The sequence below is a fragment of the Leptidea sinapis genome, chromosome 9 (assembly GCF_905404315.1).
Source record: "Leptidea sinapis chromosome 9, ilLepSina1.1, whole genome shotgun sequence".
NCBI classification, from domain to species: Eukaryota; Metazoa; Arthropoda; class Insecta; order Lepidoptera; family Pieridae; genus Leptidea; species Leptidea sinapis.
Window position 1 is genome coordinate 8,733,986 of NC_066273.1, and position 22,118 is coordinate 8,756,103.

At 36.0% G+C, this 22,118-nt stretch overlaps 1 protein-coding gene across 2 annotated transcripts in view; it reads right to left on the reverse strand.

Annotated features, from left to right (window-relative positions):
* The window catches only part of LOC126966218 (uncharacterized), a 229,257-nt gene that overhangs the window by 85,866 nt on the left and 121,273 nt on the right, over positions 1-22,118 (reverse strand). Inside the window, exon 2 of one of the 2 annotated variants that reach the window (XM_050810163.1) lies at positions 18,759-19,149. The exons of the other annotated variant lie outside the window; for it this stretch is intronic. Coding sequence (XP_050666120.1) covers positions 18,759-19,055 — 297 coding nt within the window. The 5' untranslated portion in view covers positions 19,056-19,149. The remainder of the gene's footprint in view (positions 1-18,758; positions 19,150-22,118) is intronic. 2 annotated transcript variants of the gene reach the window in all.

Here is a 22,118-nt window from a genome sequence, read left to right on the forward strand (position 1 = left end):
TTACCAATATTTGTATTGACATATTTTCTATGAGAGAATTTATCGACACACGGTTTGACAGTTCTGCTGTCAGGGAGCATATTTTACGAAATAATTCTTGATGTTATTGACAAAATTGACAAATTCATAAAAAATAGTATTTTATTTATTATGTACAGAACAACTGTCGCGTCAGCTAGTATTATTGTAGTTTATAATATCATAGCGCTTTAAATTGCCACAACAAATTGTAGTACTTGTTTTGTCGCGTAAATAAAAAATTTAGGATTGATTTTTTTTTATCACCATCAGGGTGTTAGTGCTAGTTTATGAACCAGACCATATTTTGTATCATACTTCAGCTACCAAGTCTTTGTAACTCATATGTCTACTGAACCATAACCAATGGACGAGAATCAATAAATTTCATTATGTATTAGTTGTAAAAAAAAGCATTTCCGTCTAAATGTAAAAAACTATTATAATGATATCTAAACAAATGTTTTACTAATAAGTATCTAATATATTATTTGACTGTATTTAAAACCTTATTACATATAACAACATTGTTCTTTGTACAAACGTAACATACCATGAAAAATAAATAAATAAAAAAGTATAAAAAACTAAAAAACACGCTTTGGTAGAAAAGATAATGGTTGAAATTTAAAACGAACATCAATTTCTGCCATTTTAACAAAAATATCATTTTGCAAATTGAAAAATGGAATAATTTTATCAAATTACTGTATTGTCGGCCGTCCTCGATAAATCTACGAAGTTTGAACGAAATCTGGCTGTTTGAAGTGGGTCAAAATCGCGCCCAAATGAATCGGTTAAAACATACATAGAGGTGAAGCTTATAAAAAGCGTGTATGTAATATAAATATCTCACATAATTGTAATTTATAGGTGAACTAGCTGCCCCGACAGACGTTGTTCTGTAGATAGTAAAAAAACAACTGTTATATATTTCAAAACATCAAAAATTATTTCGTAAATATGCTCCCTGTTGTTAGAATGAAATTGTTTCACAGCGGAACTGTCAAACCGTGCGTCACTAAATTCTCTCATAGAAAATATGTCCATACAAAACAAATATTGAAAATAAAAATATTTATGGGTCCCAAATCGAAATAAAAACTACCCTATCTCTCAAGTTGGACCAAACTGTGTGAAGTAATCACCATTAAAATCCGTTCATTAGTTTAGGAGTCTATTGAGGACAAACATTGTGACACGAGATTTATATATATATTAAGATAGTAAATGTATATCTTTGACTTTCATAAGTGTCATTTTTCGAGCTGAATGAAGAAATTAATCTTGAAGTGGCTTAAAGTAGCTGTCAAGCCTCATGAAAAGCAGTATACTTAAAATTATTGGTAGGATTAACTTTGCAACACTGTTATTGAATATCACTCGAGAATACAAACAAAGCACTATTACGTAAACCGCAAAAGCCAAACCATCAAAAACTAATTAACCCAAACCGAACTCTTAAAGTTTACATAAGAAGCGAGTTTTCCATGTTATGTAATATGGAAAACGAGTTATATCTCGCAGTTTAAAACAACAACCCACTCATTACTGAAAAAATATTTCGTATACTGCTACTGTTTTTATCAATGAAAAATATTTTTTTTGCCTAACTTTGCCATTCTAATTTTCGTGGCAACTATGGGAACCACAACGGCGCCTTTTTCTGCCGTGAAGCAGTAATGTGTAACCATTACTGTGTTTCGGTCTGAAGGGCGCCGTAGCGAGTGTAATTACTGAGCAAATGAGATTTAACATCTTATGTCTCAAGGTGACGAGCGCAATTGTAGTGCCACTCAGTATTTTTGGGTTTTTAAGAATTCTGAACGGCATTGCATTGTAATTAAACGCATCAATTACCATCAGCTCATCTCGTTCCTTTATAGTAAATAAAACAAAACGAAATACGACAATTAATAATGAAATCGGCGCGGTCTCTTCAACACAAAGCCATTTTCAATATCAGTACCTATAAATCCCATCGGAGAGGTCCACTTCACTCCGCCAAGGTCCGCTAATGTAAGTAATGCGGGTCCTCAATAGTCGATCAGCTATAAACACGCTCATACATTGCATTGAGCCGCCGATAATCTTGCTGAACTGCCTCGCGTTTGACAACGGACATTACTGCCGCATTTCATTACAATATTACTTTAGTTATTTCCTGTTATGAGCTCTGAAGCTGAACTAGTCGGAAGAGTCTCTGCAGTATTAATAGTATGCTTAGATTTTATGGGTAATGCAGAAGATATGAGTCATCAGATATAAATATAGCAAGTTTGAATAGAAGTAAGTCTATGTGACATGCCTGTAAATAGTACGTACATTTACACATTACTGCTTCACGGCAGAAAACGGCGCCGTTGTGCTACCCATAATTTAGCTGGCATCCTGTGCAAAGGAGCCCCCCACTAGTAAATTTCGTATAATTAACTTATCTATCGACTGATCAATCACATAAAAATACGCAATTATTTTTAAATTTTTTCGTGCATATTATGTCTATTGATTTGGAATAGTGTTTTTGACGTCGGTTGTTTTTTTGTTAAATTTTTTTTTTTAATTTAACGCACAGTTACGACCGGAGCTAGTGAATGGATGACGTAACTGTTGGTACCTACTGTGTGGCTTTTTTAGATAGATGCAGACGCTGTTACTTTCACACGTCCGTTGACAAGTGCAATCAATCTCGCCATTATTTTTAGAAAATGTCTGCCGCTTTTTGTATCTTTTATAACACAAGACGCTTCGGCTTATGTAGCTTTACATAACAGTAAAGATGGCTATCTTTATTTATTTTTTGTTAGATGTTACCGTGAGAGTATGTTGGCAGGTTCTTCTTATAAACTCGACTGATACACAGTTGACCTAAATACTCAATTTATTTTGAGATACTAGAGTGACGCAGAATGCACTTGATTTCCTTACATCAGATTCTTTAAGCATTCAGATGTATATTTAGACTAGCTGACCCGACAGACGTTGTTCTATACATAATAAATAAAATACTGTTATGAATTTGTCAATATTATTTCATAACATCAAGAATTATTTCGTAAAATATACTCCCTGTTGTTATAATGCAATTGTTTCACAGCAGAACTGTCAAACCGTGCGTCATCAAAACAAATATTGGAAATACAAATAATTATGGGCCCCAAATCGAAATAAAAACTATCCCATCTCTCAAGTTGGACTAAACTGCACTCCATGAAGTTATCCTTATTAAAATCCGTTCATTAGTTAAGGAGTTCACTGGAAACAAACATCTGGGCACTGGATTTATATATATTAAGGTGTATATCTAAATATCACAACTTACATATAAACCAAAAGGTTCATCCTCAATATAGTGACTTATTTTTGGTCATGAAATATATATTTCTAATATTACAAATATTTTGAAATTCCTTCTATTTCAAAATATTTACTTCCGTGGGCAGTACTGTGTAACCTTTTTATTTTCGAGCACATTTTTACTTTGGAGGTTTGTGATGGTATTAATAACGTGCATCAAATATTATAACTAGTTTCTTTGTACTTTTATTGAAGGTGTTAGTCTCCGAAGGAGAGCTTAGTCTCTGTACGGTTTTTTTACTCATGTGGCAATATAGTCGGTAAAATACTATTTTCTGTTTATTTGTAACAATATTATAACATATGCTTGGCTTATTCTCAGGTATATCTTTATACCATGTTTATTTGTAATGCTGTATGAATGTAATATCAACGTGGAATCAACCCTTCGATCGTATATTACAAAGTCGTCTGTATCAGTACTAACAGCCGGTTAATATTTAATTATCACATTTCTGACATTCGATTACACAACTTTTTGGAAAGCTCGCCCAATTAATGCGCAATGCTTGTTAAAAAAGGTCAATTGTTTTCGTTAGGTTATTTATTACTTTCCAGTTTACTCTTATCTCGCCGTAGATATTAATTTATACGCTACAATAAAAATACGCCACCAATGGGAGGCTCCTTTGCACAGGATGCCGTATAGATTATGGGTACCACAACGGCGCCTATTTCTGCCGTGAAGCAGTAATGTGTAAGCATTATTGTATTTCGGCCTTAAGGGCGCCTTAGCAAGTGAAATTACTGGGCAAATGAGACTTAACATATCATGTCTCGAGGTGACGAGCGCAGTTGTAGTGCCACTCAGAATTTTTGGGGTTTTTCAAGAATCCTGAGCGGCACTACAGTGTAATGGGCAAGTCGTATCAATTACAATCAGCTGAACATCCTGTTCGTCTCGTCCCTTATTTTCACAAAAAAATACTTCAATCGTTCCTATGTTTTACATTATTTTAATAAAAGTACTTATTTAGGACCAATATTAACATCTAAAGTGTGGTTCAATCTCCCTTAGTTACGTCATAGTTAACAAAGATTATATTAAAAGCCGCTATCCCAAGAAATCTCCAAAATAGCGTATAATTGAAAACATTTCTTGACGGTTTATACAAAGCTTATATTTTTACAAAATTCACATTTCTACAGAATATGCGAAGAACAATCATTTTTTCTTTACATTTCTATTTCATAAAGACAGTGCGAAAATAATCACCAAAATACCCCTAACTTTTACAGTTGTTGCAATGTTAATCATTCAAGTTAGATAAATATTGTACGCAAATTTATTAATTGTACACCAATACTATTTGACATGACATAAGTTTGTAAGGAAAATCGTATTATGTGTGTAATAAATTAAAAATGATTCTAATTCTGAATTCAAACAGCGACATTCTTGTGCGACATGGTAACCTAGCTCCGCTCGATTCCGGAGGGCGTTACCATTGTTAAACAATTAATAAGTTTTCATAAATTTTTTATCTAGATTGAATGATTAGCATGGCTCCTACTGTAAAAGTTAGTTACGCACTGTCTATAATTTTTTATAGATAGTAAGGTAAAGAAAAAAAATGAATCTTTTTATGTTCTGTAGATTAATAATATTTTTTTGTGAAAATATAAGCTTTATACAAACTGACAATTATGCGCTGTTGTGGCGATTTCTTGGGATAATATTGACACACTTTTTTCACAAATTATCTTGCCCCAAGTTAAGCATATATATCCTGTGTTATGGGTTACAAGACAATGATATATTTAATATAATATACTTACTTAAACATACATAAATACATATAAACATGCATGACTCAGAAACAAACATCCATATTCATCATATAAATGATTGCACCTACCGGGATTCGAACCCGGGACCTCTAGCTTAGTAGTCAGGGTCCCTAACCATTCGGCTATATCGGTCGTCATTTTTACAACAATACTATTTGACATGACATAAGTTTGTAAGGAAAATTGTATTATGTTTGTTATAAATTAAAAATGATTCTAATTCTGAATTCAAACAACGACATTCTTGTGCGACATGGTAACCTAGCTCCGCTCGATTCCGGAGGGCGTTAGCATTGTTAAACAATTAATAAGTTTTCATAAATTTTTTATCTCGATTGAATGATTAGCATGGCTCCAACTGTAAAAGTTAGTTACGCACTGTCTATAATTTTTTATAGATAGTAAGGTAAAGAAAAAAATAAATCTTCTTATGTTCTGTAAATTAATATTTTTTTTTTTGTGAAAATAAAAGCTTTATATAAACTGACAATTATGCGCTGTTGTGGCGATTTCTTGGGATAATATTGACACACTTTTTTCACAAATTATCTTGCCCCAAGTTAAGCATATATATCCTGTGTTATGGGTTACAAGACAATGATATATTTAATATAATATACTTACTTAAACATACATAAATTCATATAAACATACATAAATACATTTAAACATGCATGACTCAGAAACAAACATCCATATTCATCATATAAATGCTTGCACCTACCGGGATTCGAACCCAGGACCCCTAGCTTAGTAGATAGGATCGCTAACCACTCGGCTATACAGGGATAGCGGCTTTAAATTAATTCATTTGCATTGAAAGCACGGTGTGTGTATAATGTATCGTCAACACATCGCATTACGTAAACAAGACCCCGGACAAGTCGTGAAGAAGACCCCGGCCGGGTGGAATAACCTCTCCGCATCATGAGCCGAGTGGCTCGGAGCACTCGAACCCGCAGCGCTGCAAATTGCTTGTACCCAAGATGGATGCCTACATACATGTAATGAATTTAAAAAGATACCAATTATGATTTCGTTTATGCATCGCTCATCTGCATTCCTGTCGAGATTTTATCGGAGTCTTTTGTCTTTTTTATTCGCATATATAATAAGATTTATGGAAAAAGTATTAACAATACCAAATGGTTGTGGCTATTGTGTGTTGTTTTAGTAAAAAACCTGTCTAAATATTTTTTCACGTATATTTAATAGTTGTTTTTATGGAAAAGGAGGACAAACGAGCGTACGGGTCATCTGGTGTTAAGTGATCACCTGCACCCACATTATTCTTGTCTTCTTGCAAAACCAGAGGAATCACAGGAGCGTTGCCGGCTTTCAAGGAAGGTATACGTGCACTTGTATGTTGTATCGTCCCGGAAATTCCGTACAAGCAAGCTCATTCCACAGCTTTGGAGTACGTGGAAGAAAGCTCCTTGAAAACCGCACTGTGGAGGACCGCCACACATCCAGATGGTGGGGATGATATCATAACTTGTGGCGTGTCGTGCGAAGGTAGAATTCGGCGGCAAGAATCAGGTGAAACAGTTCTTCGGACCACTCCCCGTGATAAATGCGGTAGAAGACACACAATGAAGCGACGTCTCTACCCATTTAATGTAGGATATCTATAATATATTAATAATGTCTGTTGCAACTGATAACATAACGTGAACCATTGTTTGATTATTAAATTTTTTAATTTGTAATACATGTTATTATTCCTTTTAGCTTTATGCGCTTCTTCTATATGTAGTCTCTCACTATTCCACCAAATCTTACTCCCCCGTGTGCATTAAAGGAGTCCAAAGTTTTTGCGTGACGTTGTCAATAATATATTATAGATATATAGATTAAAGATTGGTCTCCGCTGCGCTCCAACTAAATACCGCCCTACCTATGAACAACAGCTTTTTTATTACGGCAACTATTAGATGCTTGCGTGCGTGGCATTTTGACACTCAATGGGAACTTTCAAATTTTGTAACATACGCTTCGTGTTATTTTACATAGAAATTGATAAAATACAAAATATTTTCTGATGATATGTAATCTCAGTGTCTTTCTTATTTTTTGTAAGTAGTATTATTTAAACAAAGTTTTACTACGCAACCCGGCATTTTGTGAACATGTGGCACGTCAACGTCACAAATTAGTCGAGACTGGTTCGAATACGCCCACTTGGGCGTAGTATTAGTTGCCGCACTTTGCGACTACGCCTACGGTATCTAGTTGGAGCGCAGCGGAGACCAATCCTTAATCTAAGTCTACAATATTATGTTGTTATTAAAGGACGTCTGTTGCACTTTTTCTCTCTGTTTTACATATCCGGTATGTATTATGTATCAATATGAACGACCAGTGACCACGTAGAGACAGGTACCTACGCTTTGAACTAAGCGTTTACTTAATATGTTCAAATATTTTATTGTTTACATCAGTTGTTTGTAAACGATCCTAAGTAAGTAACTTCACACGAACGCGTAAGTTAAAAATGACGTACATTTTCAAACGTTTAAGAATAAAGTAAAGAAAAAAATAAATCACTCGAGTGAGGCGTGGAATTACATACTAATATCATAAAAAGAAGACATTTAAAATTTATCTTAGATAATATTTAATAAACAATGCTTTAACAGGAAGTTAAAACAATTGAATCACATTTTATTTTCTGCTGGCTGACCCGACAGATGTAGTTCTGTAACATAATAAATAAAATACTGTATTTTATGAATTTGTCAATAATATTTCATAACATAACATTATTTCGTACAATATGTTCCTTGTTGTTATAATGAAATTCTTTCACAGCAGAACTGTCAAACCGTGCGTCACTAAATTCTCTCATTGAAAATATGTGCATACAAAACAAATATTGGAAATAATAAAAATAATAATTTGTCCCAAATTTAAATAAAAACTATCCTATCTCTCAAGTTGGGCTAAAGTGCACTCCATGAAGTAATCCACATTAAAATCCGTTCATTATTTTAGGAGGTCACTGGAAACATACATCAGGACACTGGATTTATATTTAAGATAAGGATGCATTACCAATTTATATATTAATTTTTCAAATTAATTGCAAATTATATAGATATTAATATCAACTTTTTAAGACAGAGTTCGAGCGAAGGTTACTAAAAACGAAATTCTAAAAACAATTAAAGTAAAAAGTAATAAAATACAAAACAAAGATCTCTAGTGTTATTCAATCGAAATAAACGTCAAAGTTTATGACATGGACCGGACGGTCCATTGACAAAGTAAACAAAAGTATAAAAGGTGCCATGCCAAGGCTAGCGGTTTAAAGAATGCAAGAGTTAATTCAAAAAGTTTTAACGTAGGTACTTTAATGATGTTCAAAGTAGAGTAATCTCCCTGCTTTGTAGAGTCAATGAACATTTCTCTACAAACCCTTGTAATTATGTTAGAATTCCAGGAAAATTACCTCGCTTTCGAGCCGCGGGCTAAACAGTTAATTTTTTATATATTATTACACCGCAGGAATTCTCTCGGCACTATGGCCAGCCATTTTGTATTTTAACGCAGTTTCGTTAAACTTTTTAGCAATTTTCTATACGATTTTCTATGTTTATAGAAGTCTGTTTTCAGTTATCGACGAAACCTTTTGCACTTCGTAATATTTAAAAGATGCTCTTAAATTTTATTTATTTATGGGTTCAATATTTTATTATCCTATATATTACTATTATATTATTATACAAATGCTACAATTTTGTTTTTTAATTGAAATTCATAAGTATTCATAAAAGGCCCACTACCACCGCTTCAGAAACAAATGGCGCTCTGAGAGAGATGAAACGGAGCAAGAAATTCTCTCGGCATTCTTTTTTGCGCTCTTTTTAATAAAATATACAGTATTCTACTGTCATTGTTATTGCTGTAAAATAATCATAATCTAGTACCAGGCGCTCCGATCCTTAGATATTCAGCTGTGGAGTATTAACATTTACGAGAGAGCGATTTTTTTTAATATTTAAACTTATGTATAGATAATGTGTGGACAGTGGCCGGGACTATATTATAAAAGTGTATTATACTTTTACCCTGTAAGCTATTATGTATCTTATATTTAACTATCAAGATAACCAAAGATATTATCTAAGTTGCGGTGTACGTTCATTGCCAGCAATCAAATGGAAAACAAATATTAATTGTACAATAGGAGGCGGGAGGCACTCGGTAAGGTTACCGCAAGTAGGACGGCCGCGTCGTTTGTAATTAATTATTGACACAGTGCTGGAACAAGTTTGGCCGGCTTCGACCTCGATACTGCTCAATTCAATCTCACATCAATCAGGTGTGTCAAGACTGCAGCTATTTGTTTATTGATAAACATTCGTTACTTTCATTTTTAAACGTCGGGACTCGACCGCCGCGTCATTCGTCAGCAATCTCCGAATTCCATTCCATTATCGCACCCCGCGCTACAAACCAAGATGTCATTGTCTTCAACTGGAGGTGTAGCGTCCCTGCATACAACGGTAATTACGAATACTTCTGGAATTGAATATACAAAGTTAACTTGTCCCAAGTGGTAAAGAAGCCAAGTAAACAGGTAGTAACCGCGTTCCAAGGAGACGCAGTGTTGGTTAGCCCCCCACAAGATGAACCGACGATCTGGTCAAGATCGCCGGAATACGTTGGATGAGGGCAGCGCAAGACCGATCGCGGTGGAGATCTTTGGGGGAGGCCTTTGTCCAGTAATAGACGTATTCCGGCTGATGATGATGATGATGATGAAGTGGTAACGCCATCTGTTTGTTTTCGTATAATTTAATACGTATAGATGCGATCACACCTTTTTCTCCGCGTCTTTCGACATGCCTACCGGTAATCGTCAGAGACTCGCCGAAATTAAGCTCGAATCAAGCCCGCTTATTATTGTGCACACGCATTATGCCTACCACTTAGTTTCTACTTTAATACCTAAATAATTATTAAGACAATTGAAACACCGTTGTTACGTCATCGAGCCAGAGCAGCAGGCGGCCATATTATCCTCGACCACGCCGGCACGATCGAATCTATCTGTATGGGTCTACACGGCACTTACCAGCCTCCTTCTATATACAGTCTACTTAAATTCAATAAAAAAAAACTATCCACCTTTTCGCAAATTCGCATAAATAAATGGTCGTTTATCCTTCACCAAGATTTATGGACAATGCGTTCAATGCGGACAAACTCGAACCCGCGCCTGTCGGGTACCGTCCGAGCGCTCTTACTATTCGAGTAACAAGACATACCAAGATTTACGAAACATACGTCACTCGAATGGTTTGCCCAGTTGGAAGAGCGCTTGAATGGAACCCGAGGGATCTCGGGTTCGAGTCCCGCATCGTTCATAAATTTTGGTTCCAAATTTAATTTAATTAATTTTTCTTATGAAACTAAGGGACAAGACGAGCAGGACGTTCAGCTGATGGTAATTGATACGCCCTGCCCATTACAATACAGTGCCGCTCAGAAAACCCCAAAAATTCTGAGCGGCACCACAACTGCGCTCGTCACCTTGAGACATAAGATGATAAGTCTCATTTGCCCAGTAATTTCACTAGCTACGGTGCCCTTCAGACCGAAACACAGTAGTACTTACACATTACTGTTTCACGGCATAAACAGGCGCCGTTGTGGTACCCATAATCTAGCCGGCATCTTGTGCAAAGGAGTCTCCCACTGGTTAATCCCAGAATTGAGGGATATTAGGAGGGAAGCAAGCATCAGTCTCGAAACGCCAATTTAGAATTGCGATAGAAGATATAAATCGGTCGTAAGAAGACAAGAAATATATTCATGAACATCGCCCTAACAAATAATAAAAATACCAGCCTTGGTATTATCCTGATCACTAAAATCTTCAATACACGATGAACATCAGCATATAACATATAATAATATGTTTTGCAATTAATAAACACAAGTTGCGTAGTTTTAATTTAAAGTTCGTGAGCGTGTTGTGTCGACTTCGACGTGGTCAAAGGTCAAAAGTACATTTGTTTCGTGTAACATCAGTGTCGGTATGAAATATGAATCATCTTACTTAATATTATGATAAGGCAACAGAACACCTGCCAGTACTAAATAACACAAGATATATTTATTAAAATACATTTAGCTTAACCCGCGACATCGTCTGTTTTGAATTCGTATCGCGCGTCCTCAAAAGCCTTTAAAAATTCCGATAACGTACACTGTGTCATATTTAATAAATAAATGATATTGAGGGTAAAGGCAAGGAGAATCATTTTATATGGGAGAAAAGTTGAAAAAGTGCTTATGCTGTAAATAATAGTTCAAAAAGCTTCCACAATGGCGCTGGTGTAGGCACAGGGTATGCTATGAAGTATGGTGAATGTAGCAATTGTAAACGAATTGAAGTATGCCGATTGAAAAAAATTTATATTATTGTCGACTAAAGTAGTTAATTATTGAAAATTTCAATGACTAATGTTATTCAAAATAATGTAGTAAATATAAACTTATAGAACTATTATAGGGAAACGTGCACCAAGAGTGATAAGTATTATTTTATATTTGGCGCTTCTTTTAAGATTTACCCAGATGCTACTGTAGCGCCACCCTAATTTAATGCATTTTGACCGACACTTTTTGCTATACACAGATGATTCTCCTCACTTGAGGTATACCAAATGAAATCAATGTTAAAATCATGCTATGTTCAGTTGAACCCGGCTTGTGTCAATAAATTGACATGAGCCTTGATGCTTTGTGTTAATAATAATGACTAACAGACTCACTACTTGAAGCCGAAACGTGCAAACACCACCGGCAACATACCGACAAACCTTTCCTTCGACAGTGATATCATATTATGTCATAGATAACTTAGGTCAAGTGCCAATCGGGCTCGATTAGGAAGGCAGAAGTTCAAACTTTAAATACTTTTGTAAGACAAAAACATTGCGTTTCGTATTGCGTGGCGGCCATTTTGGTTTTTATTATATATCACACTCAGCTAGTAAGTTTTCCTGATTGGATGTAGTTTAATAAAGAGTGACGAATCTTTGGATTCTTTTATATTTCTATGATTATTTTGAGACCAAATGATTATTTTATAATAGACTAGCTGACCCGACAGACGTTGTTCTGTAACATAATAAATAAAATACTGTTTTTTATGAATTTGTCAATAATATTTGATAACATCGAGAATTATTTCGTAAAATATGCTCCCTGTTGTTATAATGAAATTGTTTCACAGCAGAACTGTCAAACCGTGCGTCAATAAATGCTCTCATACAAAATATGTCCGTACCACAGGTGCCAAATTGAAATAAAAACTATCCTATCTTTCAAGTTGGACTAAACTTCACTCCATGAAGATTATTCTTGAAACTGGGCGCTGGTTTATGTCATCCTTGATGTCGTTTTTATAGTCAATACCCGTACCGTGGTTCTCCTAAGGAGAACCATAGTTCTATAGATATTTAGCTGTCAAATCTCATATCTTTGAACGAGCAATTCTTGTATATATATATAATATCTGAATCTCGGAATGTACAAAACTTGAACACTTGGACAGTAGTTAATTTCCATTAACCGTTCATTAGTTTAGGAGTTCACTGGAAACAAACATGAGGACACTAGATTTATATTTATAATAGATTATAAAAAACTGTACGTTGTAATTACAAGCTCGGGTGACCGGAGTTATGGTATCTACAGTTAGATGTGGGTACACGTGGCCCGACAGAGCTGAGCTTCCATCGCTATCGTCTAATAGATCTTGATGACAACTGACGGCAGAGTACTTACTGTCCCGTTACTTGTAACATCTGACTCATTCTCTCCGTATACAAATTGCTACAAGGTATCTAAATGTCTCGCAATATCAGATGCTTCTTAGAAGTCGCACATTCGCAGTACTGATTGAAACGAAATATGTTTGATACACAAATTGTATTTTGATTGACGGCAGGTCGAAACTGTTAATGTTTTTTCGAATTAAGATTTGCAATTGTTGACCCTGAATAGAGCAAAGTTCAGAAGGTTAAATAGTAAAATGCGCTGTGAATGTTTGGGACAAAAAACATACACAAATAAAATTGAAAACAAAATTTTATGAACGATGCGGGACTCGAACCCGCGACCTCTCGCGAGCCAACCGTACTAGTGACGTATCGTCATAAAAGCTTCTATGCTTTGTTCAACTCTCGGGTTGTGGCTTAATCTACAGGATCTACTTTACAGTTGATAACCTGCTCAACCCCAATATTTTCATAGTAGGAAATTGACTTGAGATGTCGCTCTTGCAAATCTAAACAATTTGTTATGTTTTAAAGTGATAAAATTTTTTGAACGATGCGGGACTCAAATCGACACGAAGTTCGAGTCCCGCATAGTTCAAAAAATTTTGTTTTTCAGTATTATGTGTGTGATTAATCCCAGAAGTAAGGGTTATCTAAATGTCTCACTTTAAAACATAACAAATTGTTTAACATTGACATATGCAGGTATAATTTTAATACGAGCGCAGATGTTCAGAAGACACAAAAGGAGTTAGCGCTGAGCTCCCCTCACAAAGCAGCACAGATGCGCATGAAGACGTGGCGTTTGTCTGTTAATCACACGAGCAAACAACACCTCTACAGAGACAGATCGCGTTCCCACACTGTTTGGCTGTGTGCGTGTTCGTATAACAGAACCGCCAAGGCTGCACGGACCTGTCCCTACCTGCCTATCGCATTCTTGCTTTATCTGCGGAATATCGGAGGTTTGCGTGTCGTAACTCGTAACGGTTCAGCCTCCGAGAGCTGTCTTACGAATAGTCAAACTTATGACCCGCCCGTCTGTCGGTAGTCTGAGCTAACGAAAGGACAGTAGTCATTGATTACGTTCAGGAGCTCAAGGTCTTCATATTATTTAGTGTTTATAACTTTTTTTGCGAGCTGAGCCCTTTATAAGACTTAGGTGTCACGCCTGTGTAACGTTCGGGGTAAAGTTGACTAAGGGAGCTGCCAGAAATCGGCACCCTTGTGGTACCCATAATCTAGCCGGCATCCTGTGCAAAGGAGCCTCTCACTGGTGTTTTGTTTATGGAATAATATTTGTGCATTGTAATCAATAGGTTTAAATAAAAAACTAGCTAGGTGGCAGTAACCGGACTAACGTATTGGTGCCTATCAAAGTTGCAACGTCGCATCTCCAGCTACTCAGACCATCAGTGCTTTTATAGTTTTCAAATAATTGACAATTTTCGAGTATACCCCACGTATAAAAACAGAAATATTAATTTAGTGTGCGTGACAAGCTACGTCTTACACTCATTTGTATGACACTTTGTGTTAGCGTGCGTGAATTTCTCAAAATAGAGGGTAGTCCTAAATTAAATTTTTTTTCGACGTTTTCACAGTTGTCATAGTCTATTTACACGTATAAATGATCTACAAGAAACAATTTACAGTTGCCAAATGAAGGCGATGGCAGTTCATCTGCCGTTAGATGATTCTGGAGTCCGGATAATGATCGACAAAGTAATTACAGATGCAGTGATGTTCATTAATAACCTTCACTGTTTCAATCGCGCTGTCAACTATTACAAAGTACTTTTGTTACATATTAATAACTTTATAATAGTTATTAATTGCTATTAACATGCTCGTAAGTGCTAACTAATTATAATAATTGAAAGTTATTGCGTCTCAAATTGATTTAATTTTTCCAGTGGGAGGCTCCTTTGCACAGAATTCCGGCTAGATTATAGGTACTACAACGGCACCTATTTCTGCCGTGAAGCAGTAATATGTAAGCATTACTGTGTTTCGGCCTGAAGGGTGCCGTGGCTAGTGAAATTACTGGACTAATGTTAACATCTTATGTCTCAAGGTGACGAGCGCAATTGTTGTGCCGCTCAGAATTTTGTGGGCTTTTCAAGAATCCTCAGCGGCACTGCATTGAAATAGGCAGGGCGAATCAATTACCATCAGCTGAACGTTCTGCTAGTCTCGTCCCGTATTTTCATTAAAAAATTACTAAGTATCTCATCAAAAACATTTCATGTAAGTTAAGTTTTGTTGGTATCAGTTATCCGATAAGCTTCCAAGCGTTATCCGTACCGTCTAGTATATCTATAACAGATTAAAAATACAGTTCCATACAAAAAAACCTTTGAAATGGTTTGGGAATAATTTCACAAGAATTGCTTTATTTATCAGTATTAAAGTACTAGCATTTATGGGGTAAAATACAATATTTATTTATTGCGCTATCTTACACAAAAATGACAATTTATATTACATTATTCAACGTACACATTATAATTTTGTTATTACATTGTATAAAGTTTATAATTATTGTCACAATCAAAAGAAAATAAGAAGAAAAAAAGTCAAGTCCCTCCGTCTTACGAATTTTCTATCAGGCCACGTGTCCTGACGCGAGTTTCACATTACATAACCATCAAGAGAAAAGTGATCGACGGATCTAAACAAGTAAGTTTTCACTTCAAAAAAAAACATATCAAATAAGTTAACAAAAAAAGCTCAATCTTAAGAAATAACATACTCTCGATTTTGAATTCACATAAAATTTAGATCATATAGTATTCAAATCGATTACTAATAAATGCAAATGTTAGTCGGTTTCCATTTGGCCTGATTCCATCTAGTGTGAGAATATTAAATGAATTATTTATTAAGTAGGTACTAGAAACACTTTACGATGAAAATATATTTAAAAGCAAAATAATGCAGAAGACTTATTTAAGGCGCTTCATTTGTTTAAAAACCTATTCACGAATTTTTATTTATCTAAAATAAAACATATAAAAATCATCAAAGTTCAAATGATGAATATGTTTTTTTTTAAGACAGTAAGGGACAAGACGAGCAGGACGTTCAGCTGATGGTAATTGATACGTCCTGCTAATTACAATGCAGTGCCGCTCAGGATTCTTGAAATCCAAAAATTATGAGCGGCACTACAATCACGTTGAGACATAAGATGTTAAGTCATATTTGTCCAGTCATTTCACTAGCTACGGCGCCCTTCAGACCGAAACACAGTAATGCTTACATATTACCCATAATCTAGCCGGCATCCTGTGCAAAGGAGCCTCCCACTGGTATATGTCCAACAGTCACGAGATAAATAAAAGCACTTCGTTCACTGAGCGAACAAAGTTACCGCTAGGGTGTCATTTGTAAGCACTAGACGAAATCGAGGGCTCGAGACCCGCGAGTAATGGATGAGTGAGAAAATAAGAAAAAATCATTAATGTTGATCAAGCTATGTGCTAGAATCGAATTGACAAATTAAATATAAAAAAAGAAGACCTTAGAAATGGACATGCAATGGACAAACACTTTATTGTACTCGCTTTTCACATACTTGCCCGTCCGCATATCTGCACGAAATAAATGGCGCACTTTCGTATGCATTAATGGCCCGTTAAGTTTAAATTTCAGCGAAAAAAGCTTACACGTAATGTATCAGAGATAATTCCGAGAAACGCTCTGAGGATAAAATATTGCGTTATAAATCATTGTCAATTGAGTGTCAGAGGAGTGCGTCAGAACTTCGAGCCTCCTGTCAGAGAACGCGCTCGCAGTATGACGTCATAGTACAGAAGAACGCCCTCTACAAGTGTCTCTAGCGCAATATGACAGGCAGAACATCAGAGGTCGAGACCTTTAATAGCCTTTATGGCAAGTGGATTTTATATGGCTCATCATGTTTGGGTTCTGACAATGATGTACAAGTTATGAACTCTACTGCCAACTAATAAATTGATTGACATGATCGATTGATTACAAAATAAGCGAATTCTTATCAGCAGCATATTTGACCAACTGATATTTGATATGAATGTTCAATTATAACCCCCTATTCACGGAAATGAGTGTTGTCTCTTTTAAAGTCACACAAACGCTCTTCCACTGAGCCAACCGTTCGAGTGACGTATCGTTGGTAAATCTTGTATGTCATGTTCAACTCTCAGGTTGTGGCTTCATCTACAAGATCTACTTTACAGTTGATAAACTTCTCAACCCCAATATTTGCATATATATTGACTTGAGATGTCGCTCTTTCAAATCTAAACAATTTGTTATTTTTTTTAAATGATAACCCTCACTTCTGGGATTAATTACACAAATTAAATTTGAAGCCATGAAGTTTCTATGACACAGTAAGTGTTATTAATAGTGCATGTTATTGTTTTTTTTTTTTCATGAAAATATGGGACGAGACGAGCTAGGCATTCAGCTGATGGTAATTGATACGACCTGTCCAAAACAATGCAGTATTACTCAGGATTCTTGATAACCCCAAAAATACTGGGAGGCACTAGAATACGCTCGTCACCTTGAGATAAGATGTTAAGTCTCATTTGCCCAGTAATTTCACTAGCTACGGGCCCTACAGACCGAAACACAGTAATGCTTACACATTACTGCTTTGTTTATACTTTGTTTATTACTGTTGTGGTAACCATAATGTAGCTGGCATCCTGAGCAAAAGAGCATACCAATGGTATCCTACCAAAAAAAAAAAGAAGTTTACTCAAATCAAATCAAATCATAATATATTATTGCAAGTAAAATTTTACAGTAGGGTGATAGGTACATTAATGGGTAGACAAGATGTGACACCCTGCAAGGGCACAGCAATGTTGTACAAATGTACTCTTCCCTGTCTAGTGCGTTTCTATGAATCAGTTCAAAACGCATGATTTTTGCCAATAAAATATTTGAGTGTACAGTACAATTAGCACCATAGCTACATATTATCGTATTACACATATCATTCATCATTTTGTCACAAAATAAACATTAACGTAACTACCGGTAGACGTACGGAGAGTACGTTCAATGTGAAAAAACCGTTTAAGGTCAATTCCGAGATTAAACCGAAGCTGATTCATAATTCATCACATACTTTTATGACATAATTTTAAATTGGTTCTTACGAAAGACACGCAAGAAGTCTGAAGTAATGTAAATGAAAGAGGGTACTTTATTAAAAGACTTATTACATATTATAATGAAGAATTTTTCCTAAAATTAATAATATTTATAATATACTAGCTAACCCGACAACGGTTACATATAATAAAGAAAATACTGTTTTTTTATGAATAATATTTTATAACATCAAGAATTATTTCGTAAAATATGTCAAACCGAGCGTCAATAATTTCTCTCATAGAAAATATGTCCATACAAAACAAATATAGGAAATACAAATAATTATGGATCCAAAATCGAATTGTAAATCTATCCTATCCCTTGAGTTGGACTCAACTGCACTCCATGAAGTAATCCCCATTAAAATCAGTTTATTAGTTTAGGAGTTCTCTTGAAACAAACATCAGGACTTAAACCTTCTCCTAAGCCTGCATCTTATGGTACAAGTATTATTCCGATCGGTTCAGTAGTTTTCGCAGTATAACCGAAAGAAAAACGGCTCTCCATTTATAAGCATAGATGTTCACATTCATTTTGAGCTTCTGGATGAACCTAGATGGCGTTTTAGAAAATACGTACTAAAACAGAAAACATTTTGATATTAAAAATAAACTTTGTAAAGTGACATTGAACTCTTACCTCTTTGAGACCGTCGAGTCTTCCCAAGGACTTGGACTGACGTAATGGCAAGAAAGCTTTCAAAGCGTCTATTCGCGAGACTCGCTCCGGCTCGGCGTTGGTAGCGGCGGTCAGGTCGGCGCAGGACAGCCGAGCTCTACGCCGCTTGTCCAGCAGCTGTTTCGCAGCCCGCGACCTCCGCTGCACTGGCACTTCTTCTTCTTCCGGCTCGCTGCAGACCTCCCGAGCGGCGTGCACCGTGTGGCGGCGCCGTGCCACCGGCGGTGACGTCAACCGCGACACCAGCGACTCAAACATGGCCGTCGCTACCCGCTGTGATACTTCGCAGACCAACCCCGCTCTGTCTCACAACCTTTGCTATCCATTTTTCGGGTTAACACGCGCTCGACGCCTACGAGAGAAATTTACAATCAGCCTTGAGCGATGCGGTGATTAACTTCGGCCTCAAGCTCCATGTCAGATCGTTGACCGAATCGCGCCAGTATTGTCAAACTAAATCAGCATTCGAAATGGTTTTGTTTGTAATTCACACAGTGCACATGCCGTGACGATGTACGCAATCCGGAAGCCAAGCTTGCAAAGCGTACTTATTACAATTCCCGTAAAAAAACAATGTTTCACACGTTGAATTATGCAGCAGATTAACTCATAAATTATTGTTTGCTATAAAATCATTTAACGCACAAGTTATAATCTGTTAGTTGGAGTGTTATTCGGAGTGTGACGATATCGCTTCATGCACTTAAAAATATTTTGATGGCATCTTGCCACACGCACTCCGTTAAAATAGATACACGGCAAGGTCGATTACTGATTGTGAAAATAGAAATATTCGACAAACAGTAATCGCGGTCGGAAATTGTGAGCCAGCGAGATGGGCGGTCGGCCTGGCCAGTTATTGAAGTTGGGAAGATGTTTAAGGCCGCATTCCGAAAAAATCGTCAAAATAGTGCATAATTGAAACCATTTCTTCATTTAAACGGTTTATATAAAGCTTTTATTTTACAAAAGGTAATTACATGTCTACAGAATATGTGATGAAAAGTCATTTTTTCTTTACATTTCTATCTTCAACAGACATTGCGAAAAACAACCCCAAAATTACCTGTAACTTTTACAGTTTGAGTCATGTTAATCATTCAATCAAAATAAAAAACTGTTTACCAACAGTACTAAACATGACATACTTCTGTTATTTTTTGTAAATAAAACTGTATTATGTTTGTAATAAATTAAAAATACTTATTTCTCATTCTGAATTAAATCTTGTGCGAGAGAGGTAACCTAGCTCCGCTCGATTCCTCAAGGCCGTTGGCACGGTCCCCAGCCTTAATACAATAGTTAATGAGCCCTGACAGACTGATGGACATCTTAATCATTTGTCTGTAAGTCTTCAAACGGTTCACGATGCCCATACACACATATACCCGACGTCGTATCTCATCGGTTGCCTCGGATACAACACTCTAGAAACCAGACGAGCTCTCAACCAAGCAACTAACTTACTTAAAGTTAGACGGAGCTAACTTATTCTATTGTATACACCTGACAATTATAGTCAACGCTGCCAGTATCTTCCGAAGCTTGCCTAAAGGGACTCCTTTTAATAATATATTTTAGCTATCATATTATATTTTTTAAAGGTTTTTAGATTTAGATTCTCCTCTTAACATTATTTTGCAGTAAACTATGTTAGCCAATCTATTTGTCTACAAATACACAAACTTCTATTATTTGAAATAATTTTGCAACCTCAAATATCTATTTAGGCAATTTTTTTAATTCGCATGAATATTTATTATTAAATTTGGATAGCTTAAGGCTGTCGTCAATAACATTACCTATTTCAAAAGGAAGCTAATCTTCTTTTGTTGGAAATTCATCTTCGTTTTAATATTTAAATGAGAACAATGAAGTGGCTACTACTACATACACAACTCCAACATTTGTGTGTGTAACATAATGATTCATCAGTAATTATTTAAATTTAAAACTTAATATTATATAGCCGCGACGTAATTAACTTACATTTTGCATAACTAGCCGGCTAAAACACCTGTTTAAAGCGCTCTATAAATTATATTCATTTCAATAGGTATACAAACTGTTATGTTTCAATAGTTGAATGGAACAATTTAACTCCTGTGTTTAAGACACGATCATTATAATAGATGCTTATACAAAGTGTAGTTGGCACGGCGCCTAAGGGTATTGCTGCCAGGTATTAGTCGTCCTCTGAATTCTGATACTTTGTGAAGCGTAACCGAGCTGATAAAACAATCGGCTATAAATACATTACACAAACAGATGCAGCTTTAATATAATCTCAGAGCTTTCCTGCTTTATATTCGACTTGATTACATTATATTGAGATAGTTTTTTTTTATGAAAATAAGGGACAAGACGATTACAATGCAGTGCCGCTCAGGATTCTTGAAAAACCCAATAATTCTGAGCGGTACTACAATTATTGCGCTCGTCACGTTGAGACAAGATGTTAAGTCTCATTTGTCCAGTAAATCACTAGCTACGACGCCCTTCACGCCGAAACACAGTAATGCTTACACATTACTGCTTCACGGTAGAAATAGGCGCCGTTGTGGTACCCCTAATCTAGTCGGCTTCCGCAAAAGAGCCTCTGGTAAAGATAAATGGGTCTTGAAATGATGGAAGGAAAAAAAATAAATCAACCGCTGGAATTAATAGATCAATCGGGAAGTTGAAAAATTGAATTAATTAGAAAGGGGATACGTATCAAAAAAAAGTCTGCCTGCGTTCTGAAAAACAATGAGTCATTTTGTTGCTATCTACTACGACTGTGTTGTTAAATTGAAGCATCGAATGAAAAAATATATTTATAAAGAGTAATTTGGAAAAGACTTATCTCAACGACCAAAAAAGAACGTACATAGTTTAAAAAACTACAGAATACAATGAATATAAAGAAAAGCGTAGTCACGGAATAAACACACCCAGAAACGGCAGAGCTTTCGTTCATCGTCCAACAATTCCAAACATTTCATTAGAGACACTAATATTTATCTCTGTCTCTTAGATTTCTATGATAACAAATCTCAATTTACTGGACGCCGTATCTAACTAGTAGAGCGACACAAACCGGTACAGCGACTGGTCCGAGCCCCCCCTCTGCCCCCCTCAAGCCACGCGCTTGTAAGACTCGCATCAACATCACCTTATCAACCCATTGCAGGTTGGGGCTAAGCTTGTCCGTCCACTCTCTTATTTCATTGCCCACTCGGGCTCAAGATAACTGATATCAAATTCAACGCTGGGAGATAACTCTAGCTAAATACACACCGACCTGCTTAATAGGGTAACAGTGTGTCGTATGTGTCGGCT